The sequence below is a fragment of the Acinonyx jubatus genome, chromosome B2 (genome assembly GCF_027475565.1).
Source record: "Acinonyx jubatus isolate Ajub_Pintada_27869175 chromosome B2, VMU_Ajub_asm_v1.0, whole genome shotgun sequence".
Taxonomy (NCBI): domain Eukaryota; kingdom Metazoa; phylum Chordata; class Mammalia; order Carnivora; family Felidae; genus Acinonyx; species Acinonyx jubatus.
The window spans coordinates 125,488,623-125,502,143 of NC_069385.1; the positions used below are offsets into that span (position 1 = coordinate 125,488,623).

At 37.3% G+C, this 13,521-nt stretch overlaps 1 protein-coding gene across 15 annotated transcripts in view; it reads left to right on the forward strand.

Moving 5' to 3' along the window:
• Positions 1 to 636: 636 nt before the first annotated feature.
• Positions 637 to 13,521, forward strand: part of PRPF4B (pre-mRNA processing factor 4B) — a 36,989-nt gene continuing 24,104 nt past the window's right edge. For all 15 annotated transcript variants that reach the window (XR_008298687.1, XR_008298689.1, XR_008298690.1 and 12 more), the window contains exons 1-3: positions 637 to 836; positions 7,840 to 9,039; positions 11,617 to 11,793. Coding sequence is in view for 2 of the 15 variants with exons in the window: in XM_053223079.1 (XP_053079054.1) it covers positions 700 to 836; positions 7,840 to 9,039; positions 11,617 to 11,793 (1,514 nt within the window). In the remaining 13 variants the exon portion in view is untranslated. The remainder of the gene's footprint in view (positions 837 to 7,839; positions 9,040 to 11,616; positions 11,794 to 13,521) is intronic.

The window sequence follows — 13,521 nt, forward strand, 5'->3', positions numbered from 1 at the left end:
CCTACATGGTGTTAAAAGCTCTCCAAGAGCCAGTACATATTTTCTCATAAAACATTTCATTTAATCCCATTACTGTAGAATTCATTATTACAGAAAAACAAAATCGCATTAAGTGATTTGAACCAAAAATGTTACTGAACCAGCAAACCTAAAGGCTCCTGAATCGTTACTCTTGAACAGTAAAAGCTGAAAGAAATTCAAACGTTTCAAATAAATCTAACAATTAATAATTCCATATTAAAAGACATTTACATTCTAAAACAGCCCTAACTTCCCAGTATTCTCAAAATGTCTTTCACCAACTCTCCTTCAATGCCACTTGAGATTGGGTATTATGCCTCCAACGCAGCCCCGCAGCCAAATCATATTGTTTGCCCTAGTTGGAGAATTGACTCAACTTGTGGGCCCCACCGTGAAACCAGTTCTCGGAACCGCACACAAAATACCGATATCCCACTCACTCTGGTCCCTTCTCTAGCAAGTTTCCAGAGCCAAACGTTCGGTGCTAATACTAACTACCGGGCAAGCCCCAGTCACTGGTCACTAAACCCTTGGCAGGTGCCGCCTATACTTCCACACGCCCAACCCCCGTCCCGGAACTTGCGTCATGGCGCTCGTGCGCTCTGTCCCCGGATGCACTTTTATATCCGGATTCTTAGAGCGGACTCAGAGCTCCACGGTTCCCTACGCGGTTAGCACATGCGCGACGCTTCTGCTCCCTCTTCCACCACTTCCACTAGCTTCCACCGTCCGGGAAGCCGCCGCCACCGCCGCCGAGGAGTCAGGAAGTTCAAGATGGCCGCCGCCGAGACTCTGTCGCTGCGGGAACAGCCCGAGTGAGTAGTCTCTGTGAGCTGTGCGGAAGGCCGGAGCCCAGGAGACTGCCGAGTGGGAAACGGCGGAGACCTGCACGGGCTGGCGGGAAAGTTCAGGCCTAACGGCGAGAGCCAAACTTTGCCTTTCCCCGCGCGATACGTTGTTGGGCGGGAGGCTTGGGGGGCGGGCGGGCGGCCTTCGAGCTTCGCTTTCCCGGAGGCCACGGCTGTTGGGTCGGAGGCGGCCGCGGCCTGCCGCGCGTCGTTGCCCTGGGAGGCGTACGCGCGAGCGGCCTCTACAGGTCCCGTGCGCGAGGCGGCTGCCGCGACCGTGCGGTCGCGCCTTCGTATTCCTCCCGCAGGGACCGAGCGGAGCCCCTTGGCTGCAGCACTGAGCGGCATCGGTGTTGGCACCCGAGGAGCAGTGGCGGCAGGGAGGCAAGCGATAATACTTTTCTTCTGCATGCAGTAACCTGCCGTTGTCCTGCTGCTGGTGTCAATTTTAGGACCTGAAAGTAGGGAGGAGGGGATGCTAGGACCACCTCTTTGAATATCCCAGACCTATATAATAGCGGGGTGCTTCGTTTCCTCACCCCGGTGCTCTTAATCCAGCATCACTTGATATATTTTTCCCCCTCTGCCTAGTGGCAGCTTATTTGCCAACTTGCAAACTTGAGGCAAAGTAAGATCAAGTCCTTGGTTTTGAGGCCTGACGTTTTTGGCCTGAGTTTATAGGGCTTCTTGGGAGTATGAGTGGAAGAAATAGTAGCTCCTTCCAAACCCAAGTGCTTTATGTCTGTAATTAAGGTAATGTAAGAATCGATGCGGCCGAGTGAAAATATAACTTGTATGTGCTGCAAAGTCTGATCTTTGCTTAAAAGCAGCATTTTGTTCCCCTCTTCGTGTTTGGAAAACTCAAACAAGAACCTAAAAGAAAATGGATTTTAAAAGAGTGTTCATATAGCGACCGTTTTGTGCATCAGCATTAGCTTGCCTTTTTTTTTTTTTTTTTTTTTTAACCCATCTTAGGAGAGAGGTAGATCTAGTCTCCCAGCAACTAGAGACCGAGAGGAGAAATTTTTACTACCAGGCAGCCCAACACGTCATTGCTGTGCATCCAGTTTTGGACTCCTCAGTCATTTGCTTTACTCAGAATTACACTGAGTTTTTCATTAAGGGCTTTTGAAAGCTTTATTATCTTTACAATTTTGACTTAGAGCAATTGGGTTGTAAGTTTTACCTAGACTTTGCCTCTTTGTTTCTCATTGAGTTCACAGTGTGGCACAGTTACAGTATTTATGTCATAGTAAAAATGTTATACAGCTGTTTTTTCTAGCAATCTCTTTAACGTTCTTTAGTATTATGTCCATTTGTTTGATTTGAGGGACCATTCAGATTCATTTTGACGAGTGCTTGAGCCATATTTTCTATGCATATTCAAATACTCGTCTTAATATTTATTTAGGCCCCTGCAATATGAATGCCACTGAAATAAACCTTGATTCCACATCCCCTTCGCACAGAACTCTTGGTATAACTGGAGTATTTGTTCTGTAAGTGTCCCACTTATTTTAAAATGTTTGACAAAGAAAATAAATTTAGTATGAAAGCAAGCACTGTGTGTGCTGCTCATAGTGAATGCTGGGATGTAATATCTACACAGTTCTTTAGAGGACACTGAGTAGTTTACAGTTGTATGGACTCTATTCAAAGTGGAACGTTTGAGAAGAAATAAATATGAAAAACAGCTTTTAAGTTCCCTGAAGGCTTTTTAATGACTTTTACGTTTGTCCATCTCTTTAGCTCTGCCTCTTTGGTGGTTTTAAACATTTAAGTTTTTATCTGCATTCACTTATTTGCACTTACCAAGTACTAGGTACTATTCAAAGCACTGAACGGCTATCTTATCGTTCTAATGACCCTTTGGAAGTGGATACAGTTGTTTCCTATATTTTACAGATGATGAAACTAAAGCACAGAGAAATTAAGGGTATTTAGCCACAAGGGTCACACTAAGTGATAGACCCAAGATTTAAACCCAGGAAGTCTGATTCTAGAGACCTGCTCCTAACTGTTGTACTATCTGGTCACCCACTATACGTTGTGGTTCCTTTTTAAAATATCCTTTAGGGTTTGAAATCATTTTTATTTACTTCCATTGTCCCCAAAAGTTCCATTTTTTTAATGTGACAGTTCTAATTCTTTGAAGCTTAATTTTTCACACCTGATTTGGAAAAGGAGGGGCGGAGGAGTTCATTTTAAGACTACTTGGTCTTTTGAATCATTCTTATTTTTTATGTCTATGTGAATACTGTGTTAAAGTAGTTTAACTTATCAGAGAAGCAGGCTTAAATTACTTTCTTTGTAAAGAAGTAATGGCGTTCACTTTGCTCTCCATTCTCTGTTTCCAAAACATTAATTGAATGCCTCCCAAATAAGATGTCATTAGAAGCATTCTTATGAAAAAATTTGAAAGAAGAAATTAAAATAACACTGGTGGTTGTAATTAGTCTTTATTTTAAACTTTATTTTAAAGTTGTTTCATTGCTGTTTTCTTTGTGTCAGATGCCTAGAGACCCTTGTTTGAAGGATGAAACTTGTACATTGCATTTAACAAAATAAATGAATAAATACTGTTAAACACCCCTATAGTCTTCACTTCAAATTCAGCTTTGTTTCCAAATAATGTAATTTGAAGGATGTTTCTCAGTTCTCAATGAGTATGACAAATAATTGTAGATCATGTTGGTTTAAACATACACCTGCTAAATGTGTAGTGTTAAGTTGCAAAATGTAAATTTACATTTGTGGGAGTTATATGCCTGTATTTATTATAGATATAAACTATGCAAAAAGACTATGAGATTTATCAAGGTACCTTTCCCTAAAGTTTTAGAAAAAAGTTGTTGATAATGGACCTAAATTAGCTGCCTTAGCACAAGCTTGTTATATGCAATATGCCTTTGTTTCATTGAGTTCAGGTTTTCCTGATGTACCTAATCAGACTTCAATTGGTATATTCTATGGAATTTGCATTGAGAGAGCCAACTGAGGAGGGCGTAAATGTCTGCTAACCCTAATGTAGGAGAACTCTAGAATTAAGGTTGAATTGACTTAGTAGGCCCTAAGGTGCTTGTAGCATTTTTATCAGTAAGGTAGTCATTATTTCTTGAGGTTAACAGTCACTAAGATACATTAGAAACAAGGATCACTCATGGGAGTAACTCTTAAGTGACATTGGGCATCACAGTGTAGCTTCTGATTCTCAGAAGCTTTAGGAGCTAGGTTTTCTTTTGAAGGAAATTACTTCCTTTGTGGGTAAACTCTTAAGAATTTTGATTTGAAACTCCTTGGAGACTTGTAACTTGTAGAAGAAAGCATTAGAAAAGTGTTCAAAGGGTATATTTTTCCTGGGTAGGGAGCTGATTAAATTTTAAATTATTTTGAGTTACTGCATTCGCCAGATAGGTGTGTGCACTGTGTGAGGCACTGGAGATCTGACTGAGCAAAACCAAATTGTTTCCTGTTAAGAGGTAAGAGTATAGTATAGCAACTATAAACCCAACTGTAATCTCATGAATACAGTTTTTATGTGTTATTCTATACAAATTATTTCATTGACACAACAAATTACTTACTGAATACCTGCTTACTATAGGTTAGACAATTTACTAGGTCTTAGTGCAGTGAACTACACAGATTAAAAATCTGCTCTCATAAGACTTGTGTTACGATAGGCAAAGACAAAAACTTGGTTGCAGTTACTCTAGAGAAAAAAATAGGAAGGGAATAAGTGTGTGGTATAGTGAGGGTTGTGATTTAAATGAATTGGTGAGGAAAACTTGACTGAGAAAGTACTTTGAGCAAAGGCCTGAGTTAGGCAAAGGAACCAGCAATGTATGCATCTGGGGAAAGCATTCCAGGTGGAGAAACAGCAAGTACAAGTACCAGGGCCCTGAGGTAGGGGTGTACCTGTTGTTCAAGGTGAGCGGTGTGGCTGAATGACTGAAGCATGGTGAGTGTGGGACAAAAGTAGGATCAAAGTGTTGGGAAGGTTGGGCAGATAATGTAGGGCTTTGTAAACAATTTTGGTTTTTACTCTGAATAAAATATGAAGCAATAATCAAGTTTCACACAGAGTAGGGATAGGATCTGACATTTTAAAATCCATCTTCAGTCAATTGGAAGAGCTCTTGACTCTCTTGGAATGTAATACTAGCCTTCTCACTAGCTTGATGTATGTGTGACTGAAGGCAAGACCATTGAACTTCCTTGAAACTTAAAATCTCAGTCGTGGAGACTGAGACAGTATTTCTTCAGTGCTTTGTGTGGTAGCCTTTTACATACAAACTCAACATTCTTAGCATCAGCTCTGACAGCTCCACAGTGCCCTAGTGAGTAAGTAGATTTATCCAGTCTCTAAAGAATAATAATCTCTTACTTTGGGGGCCCTAGGTTTGTTCTAGGCACTATTATGAGCCTTGATAACATCTGTTAATCCATGCAATCCTCAGCTTACTTTGAGGTAGGGAATATTTTCTCCGTTTTGTAGATGAGGTGCCTGCAGACTAGAGAGAACTTAAAATTTGCCTAATGCACAACTAGTAAGCATTCGGACCAGGATTTGAACTCAGTCTGGCTTTGGAGACTGGCTTCCTAAGACACATTAGAGGATCTTTAGATAGTTTTGAGTTTTAGCTTGTTGACTAGAATTTTGTACTTTGGGCACTGAGATTTTATATACCTAAAAATCATTCACAACCTTTAAACAGGTTCTCCATACCTGTCTCCATATCATGAATTAGCCTAATTCAGTTTTCCTCCTATTTGCCCCCTAGAAGTCAAGTTTCCGGAAAAAAGACCTATGCTCCCACTTCCTAGGTTGTGCAATGGGAGATTTCAGGGGAAGGGATGTGGTTACCTGTATGAGGGTATAGTCTGTATAACAAACAAAGTTGAAATTCTTTGTATCTTCTACTTAAGTTCGTGATTTCCCCTTACCCATAATAGAACCATGTTGTTTTTAACATAAAGATGTTACACTTTTTTTCCAAGTCTTTGAGAAAATTTGATGATCCAGAGAACGCTGCTATATTTATTCTTTTTTCTCATACCCCATTAGAGAGAAGTCAGACCAAACTAAAACCTCTCAACTGGAAGGTACAGCTTTTTCTGCAGCTCTCTTCAGCACTTTCTCCTTTCTCACATTCCACAGTACCAAAATGGACATTGGCAATCTGACAAAAATTTAAAGTTCTTGCCATGCGGTAGTTATATGTTCTTCATGTTCTCCACATCCCTTCATTGTTGTCAATGTAGTAACTTTCCAAGCCTACTCCGGTGTGTCCCCTCCCTCCTCTAGCCTTTTCAAGTTTACTGAAGACTGATACCTAGCTGGAGGACCAGACTTGCCTCCCAACTCCTCTGTAATAGCAGTGTCCTTACAGACCACCTATCCAGTAACCTAATCTTGCAGTTCCTGGGCCTCTGACCCCAATTAGCCTCTAACTATCTCAGCCACTCGTTCCCAGAATCTTGTGCAGTATCTTTATCTCCTGGAATTGGTCCATGGAGATCTTAACCACTAGACCAGTTACTTCATGAGTTTTGATGCCCTGGCAACACTGATCTGCTTCTGGTTTGCTATTTATAACTGTGCCTTTTGTCACCTTTTTTTCTATCGAAAATACTCTTTTCCCTTGTTGTTAATTTATTATTATTTAGGACTATGTTACTCAACTTTTATTTTATAATCCATGTACCTTCTCAGTAAACATTCCTTCTCCTTTCAAAGTCCTTGCTTAACACAGCTTGGGTTTTTCTTTGATCTCCTTGACCATTTTCAAAGTGGTTTTAGGTGATCCCTCGGTGTTCCCATAATGCCCTTATTTATGTTTTTATCATTGCCTTCTTGCAGTGTTTCATGTGACTTTCTTTTCCATTGGACTGTTATTTCCTTGAGAGTGGGAGATATGGTCTTGTACATCTTTGTTTTCCTGCTACCTTTTCTAATGCCTACATTGTGTAGTGATTTTTAAAAAAATTGAATTCCTTCATTTTTTGGCATGATAATTTTTCTGAAAGTACAGCAGTACATAATTTGAAGGATTTGGACAAAATAATCCGTATCTTCCTACAAAAATAGTGTTTTGTTCTGAATCCAGATGACTTAGTGTTTTGACGTTTGTCTCATATTCTGGGGCGTGATGTTTTACTATGGAGTGATTTTAAAGGGGAAAGGTAATTAATGCCATTGTAGCCTGTGTTTAACCTGGGATTAACAATAGCAGAGATTTAGCAAAATAATTTAGCATCATAAACTAAGCATAGCCCAGGCATTTAAACACAAAAGCTACCCCCTTGATGTATTTGAATGTTTTTTTGCATGGTACCTATCAATATGAGCATATTTTGGGAAACTAATCTTTCATTTGAAATTTAAAGAAATTAAACAGCCCAGTGAACTGACATTGGTTGAACCATAGGCTATTGCTCATATTGGACTGTTGTTCACCTGCAGAAGAACCTTTGATGTCTTTCAGTCTAATACCACATGGTTGCTCATTGGGTACCACAGACTGAAAGTATAGTTCTCAATTTAAAGTGGAGAAAGAGATTAGTCTCCCAATGTATGTCAGTGTTTTATGGAAAAAAAAATTGGGAGGGGGATGCCTTTGGTGTTAAATCTGTGTGAAAAATTCTGGTTTAAAAACAAGTTACTGAGTGTTTAAATCAATATTAACGTTTTACTGTACCTGTTTTGGATTTTCTTTTTCTATTCAGTGTAATTATTTATCTTCCGTCATTGTGTATTTCTTCTATGTATTTTAGTGCAACCATTAGAAATAAAGCTAAACCACTATTTAAGTCAGTTTTGCCAGGTATTTTGAAATGTCTGAAGCTGTTGTGAAAATATTTCAGTGACTAACTTCATGTATTACATTGAGATGTATTTAACATTATTTTGTTGTGATCAAATCTTGATAAATGATAGGATTTTGAAATGTGTTTGATACATTTATAGGATAGAAGATGCTGATAATTCCGAGAAGAGTGTAAATGAAGAAAATGGGGAAGTATCAGAAGACCAATCTCAAAATAAGCACAGTCGTCACAAAAAAAAGAAGCATAAACACAGAAGTAAACATAAGAAACATAAACATTCCTCAGAAGAAGATAAGGATAAAAAACATAAACATAAGCATAAACATAAGAAACACAAAAGAAAAGAGGTCATTGATGCCTCTGACAAAGAAGGTATGTCTCCAGCAAAAAGAACTAAACTTGATGATTTAGCTTTGCTGGAAGACTTGGAAAAACAGAGAGCCTTGATTAAAGCTGAACTTGATAATGAGTTAATGGAAGGAAAGGTCCAATCTGGGATGGGGCTCATATTGCAAGGTTATGAGTCTGGCTCTGAAGAAGAGGGGGAGATTCATGAAAAGGCAAGAAATGGAAATAGGTCTAGTACCAGATCTTCAAGTACAAAGGGGAAACTCGAACTTATGGACAATAAAAATAGTACAAAAAAGCGAAGTAAAAGCAGATCCAAAGAACGGACTAGACATAGGTCTGATAAAAAGAAAAGTAAGGGAGGTGTTGAAATAGTTAAAGAAAAGACAACTAGGAGCAAATCAAAGGAGAGGAAAAAGTCCAAAAGTCCATCCAAAAGAAGTAAGTCTCAAGATCAAGCAAGGAAATCAAAATCCCCTACCCTTAGAAGGCGATCTCAAGAGAAAATTGGAAAGGCCAGATCTCCTACTGATGACAAGGTTAAAACCGAAGATAAAAGTAGGTCAAAAGATAGGAAAAAATCCCCAATTATAAATGAAAGTAGAAGTCGTGATCGAGGCAAAAAATCCAGATCCCCAGTTGATTTAAGAGGTAAATCCAAAGACAGAAGATCACGATCCAAAGAGAGAAAATCAAAACGGTCTGAAACAGATAAAGAAAAGAAGCCAATTAAATCTCCCTCTAAAGATGCTTCTTCTGGGAAAGAAAACAGGTCACCCAGTAGAAGACCTGGTCGAAGTCCTAAAAGAAGAAGTTTGTCTCCAAAACAGCGTGATAAATCAAGGAGAAGTAGATCTCCACTAGTAAATGATAGGAGGTCTAAGCAGAGCAAATCACCTTCTCGAACTCTGTCTCCTGGTAGAAGAGCCAAGAGCCGATCCTTGGAAAGAAAACGAAGAGAACCAGAAAGGAGACGACTTTCTTCTCCAAGGTAACTTTTGTTTTCAAAATATTAATGCTTTCTGCCAATACATCAGATTTTAAAAGGAGAAACTAGAATTTGTGAACAATAAAAAAAGTGGTGGTGTTAATATACTTTTAACATAGATTCTGCCCACTAACTATATTAACATTTGTACTTTTGTCAGCAAATATCTTGACTATGGGATTTAAAAATATCGAACTGTTGAATTATATATTAAAAATATTGAATTGAAATACTGAACTGTTGAATTGAGATATATTAAAAATATTGAATTGAAATGTTGACAGTCAGGTTTTTTTCAAGTTAATTTAGTACCTAATTTGCAGAATCACTCCTTTAAATCCAAATAATTTGGCTGATAAATCTATGTGTACCCATTCATGGGAATTTCTACAGCAAGGATTATGACTTTATTGGACAGTATAGGCTTAAGATTTTAACTTTAAAAAAAGAGGTATCAATTTAAGGCTTGTGATGTATCCATTCTCTTGAGTTGGCATAATTTTGAGTTCTGACAATATAAATTGGAACTACCAAATTTTTTGGCCCCCAAAATTAAATTCAAAGTGGACATTTTTTTTGTTACTAATTCATATACTTATAATCTCAATGTTTAAATAATAGTACCTTTTAATTTTAAGAATAGTGTAAGAAATGATTTTATTTTCTTAATAATAATGAAAGTAATTCATTTTTGCGTAATACTCTTGGCCCATCATATTTTTTCTCAAATACTCATGATTCTCTCTCCTTATAAAGTGGAGTAACTCTTACACTCCATTTGTAAATGAGAAGAAAGATTGCAAGATTATCTAACTTACCCAGGATCATAGACCTAATAGGTAATTTAGGCACATGAAAGATTTTGGAAGAGGGGGTGGGGGTTGTTTAGTCTAAACTACTTCAGAAACATTTTTAGTATCTTTATATTTAATAAGCAGATGAAATTATCAGCAGAGTTTAGCTTAAAAGAATGTTGGCTTATACAATGTGAAGATATAAATTCCTAGCCATTTACTCTGTGTGAGTATACATACAAGCTGACCTTGAAGTGTAAATGGTTCTCTGAAAAATTTTAAGAATGCTGTTTTCAAAATGCTGTATATTAGGAAATACTCTTGATTTTTCTAAATGACATTGTAATTAAATGGCCCCCTTCTTTCTTTAGCTTTCTAAATTGAGATGGTTGTTAGTGTTGCTGATTATGTCTTCTAAAGTGTTTCCAAATGATTCTTGTCTCTTTCAATTTTCTTTCCATTTGAAAAGGAAATTCTGAGCAGTTTATTAAGGACTAGAGTTGAATATTTGAAACAAAATTTTGTTTTAATTACAGAAAAGATACTAACTCAAAGAGAAATTCAGATAAGGCAGAAGCCTGTAAATTCTCTCCCTTTCCATCCCTTCTGCAGTACCAGTCACAAGAATGGCCTTCTAGCCCTTTTTTTTTTATGCACATCGAATTCTATGAATGTTCTTTCTTACAAAAATGGAGTCTTCCTATTCACGTGAACAGTGATTTTTTTCATGAAACATTTTTGTGACAATAAAGATCTTTTAAGTGTTTATATAACAGCACCATATTTCACAGTATAGATATATCATAACGCAGTTGACCCTGGAACAACACAGAGGTTGGGGGGGCCAGTCCCCCACATAGTCAGAAATGTGCATATAACACTTGACTCTCCCAAAATTTATTACTAGTAGCCTACTGCTAACTGGAAGCCTTATCAATAAAACTTAGTTGGCATATTTTCTTTGTTGTATGTATTGTATATTGTATTCTTTAAGTTAGAGGTAAAATCATAAGGATGAGTAAATATATTTACAGTACTGTAAAAAATCTACGTGTAAGTGGACCTGTGCAGTTCAAACCCATGTTCAAGGGTCACCTCTAATCATCCCCCTTTTTCAGATGAAAATTTTAGTTGGTGTCAGTTTTTCATGATCGTATGCTACTATGTCCGTTGTTTACATGTGAAGGTTCTTTGTAGAATAGATTCATAGAAATGGAATTGCAAAGTCTAAGGTAATGTACATTTACATTTTAGAAAGTTACTGCCAAATGTCTTTCCGGGAAAGTTACACCAATATGTATTTCCATGACTAGATAGGCTGTCCTTTTCTCTAAATCCTTACTTATATTCCCTCTGTTTAAAGGTTAACATTGATTGTAAGATGCTATTATATGTAATATATTAAAAAGAAGACTCTATATTGGGAAAATGTCAAAATTTAGAAACAGTCTTCAAACTAAGGAAGTGGAATACTATTACTCACTTAGGCAAGTTTTATTTGAGTTGTGTATCTGGAATTAGAATCAGTGACTTTAATAATGTGAATAGCCATCATAATTCTTCAGATTGTGAGATGACAGGAAGTATACCATTTTTACTGTGTGCCTACCACAACAACACCAAAATGTCATTGTGATTTTCTGAATTTAAGTTTTGTTAAAAAACCTGTTAATATTTGTTTACTGTCTTCATGTTTAGTGCACCCTTTCTTAAGATGTTCTTTATGTGCAAAACAAATTCATTAATTTGATGTGTTTTTCTATAACTTGGATTTGGTCCCCTTAAGAACACGACCTCGAGATGATATCCTCAGTAGACGTGAAAGATCAAAAGATGCCAGCCCCATCAATAGGTGGTCCCCAACCCGAAGAAGAGCAAGTAGATCTCCCATTAGAAGGCGGTCTCGTTCCCCACTCAGACGAAGTAGGTCACCCAGGAGAAGAAGCAGGTCTCCTCGGAGAAGGTAAAATAGTGTTACATATGTTGTTCTTTTGATTCATTAAACTGTATGCTTCTGAAGCCTCATATTAGCTCAGTTGGTAGGTTTTCTTAGAGACCGTTTTTCTCTGAAAAATTGTAGCTGTGATCCCATATAGTTTCCTTTTTCCCAACATGTGATGTTTCACATACACTGATTTTTCTTTAATATAGCTTTTTTTCAAATTTAAATAAATCAGTGTTCATTAAAAACTCATTCTTTTAAAAGGGAAAAATTTTTTTCCCCTACTTAAGATAAATACTACATGAGCTGTGCTTACTGCTTTTTTGTTTTGTTTTGTTTTCTTGAACAGGATAGATCATAAGGTAATAAAAAAGTAGCCGAGTTTCTGGTCATATAATTTCATTTCTCTGTTTTTCTATTAATTTGTATTTGGTCCCCTTAGAACGTGACTTCAAGATGATAACCTCAGTAGATGTGAAAGACAATCTCGGCAAACACTTGTTTAATTAACCATTTTATGTGATGCACATGTAGTGAGTTGGTTAATCAAAATGTTGGTTTATAAAGCACAAATCATTTTTAAAATATATGCATTAAATATTTTAACTCAAACATAAGTAGACTTCCATTTGCCAATTTTTAATGTTTTTAAAAGATAACATACCAAAGGCTTATATTGCAACCAGTGGATAGATCTTTACATTATCTGAGTATTTTTGTATACTAGATTCCTTGAAGTGCTTTGTCCAAGGTTGTGTATGTTAAAATTTTTAGAAGTTATTACCATGTTATCTATTGATTTCTTATTCTGGACAATTACTGTTTTTTAATCCCCCCCCCCACACACACACACACTTTTCTACCTAATTGTACCATATTTCCCCGTGCTTCCAGTTATAATCATTATGATCATGTGCATATTGCTCATTGCTGAGCAGACGGGAGAAGGGGCAAGAAAAGACCTTCCTTCTAATGCTTCTAGCCTTTGAGCTCCAAACTGACGAATAGGCCTGCTTAAACAGTTATTGTAGGAATTGTTTTCCCTTTTCTGTCGTCTTGGCAGTCTCTCTTATTTTGTGATTCTCTTTCCTGTATCCAGCATCTTCATATTTTATTTCCTTGCTTTGTTAATGCCTTTACAATAGTTTCCTGCGAAAAGTACATGAAAAGGACATTTGGGGGGACCTTTGTCTCTTTAAAAAAAGAAAAGGCTTTTGTCTTCACTGCTGATTTGTTAAGGAATAGAATTCCAAGTTGAAATCATTTTTTCCCTTAAGAATTTTGAAATTGTTATTCCACTAACTTCTAGTTTCCAGTAGTTTTCTGGTCATTAAATAGGCCCTTTATTTAAATTTACTTACTTAAGTTTACTTTTTGAGAGAACGTGCAAGGGCAAAGAAAGGTTCTACGCTGTATGGAACCTGATGGGGGCTCTGACCAAACAGATCATGACTTGAGCTGAAGTCTGACACTTAACCCACCACTGAGGCACCCAGGTGCTCCCTAAATAGGCTTTAAAGCAGGAAGATTATGGCTACCTATTCTGGGAAATTTTCTTTGTTTGCTTTTTTGCCCATTGTTTTCTTCATCTCTGCATTGGATCTTCTGTATTGTTCCACTCATTCCCCCTCTATGCACACTCATCTTTTATGTTTGTCCTTTTGTTCTGCTTTTAGTGTAAATTTTCTTGTTCTGCCTTCTTACCTTTCTATATTTTTTCCTGTGCTCATATATATGTATTTTTATTTC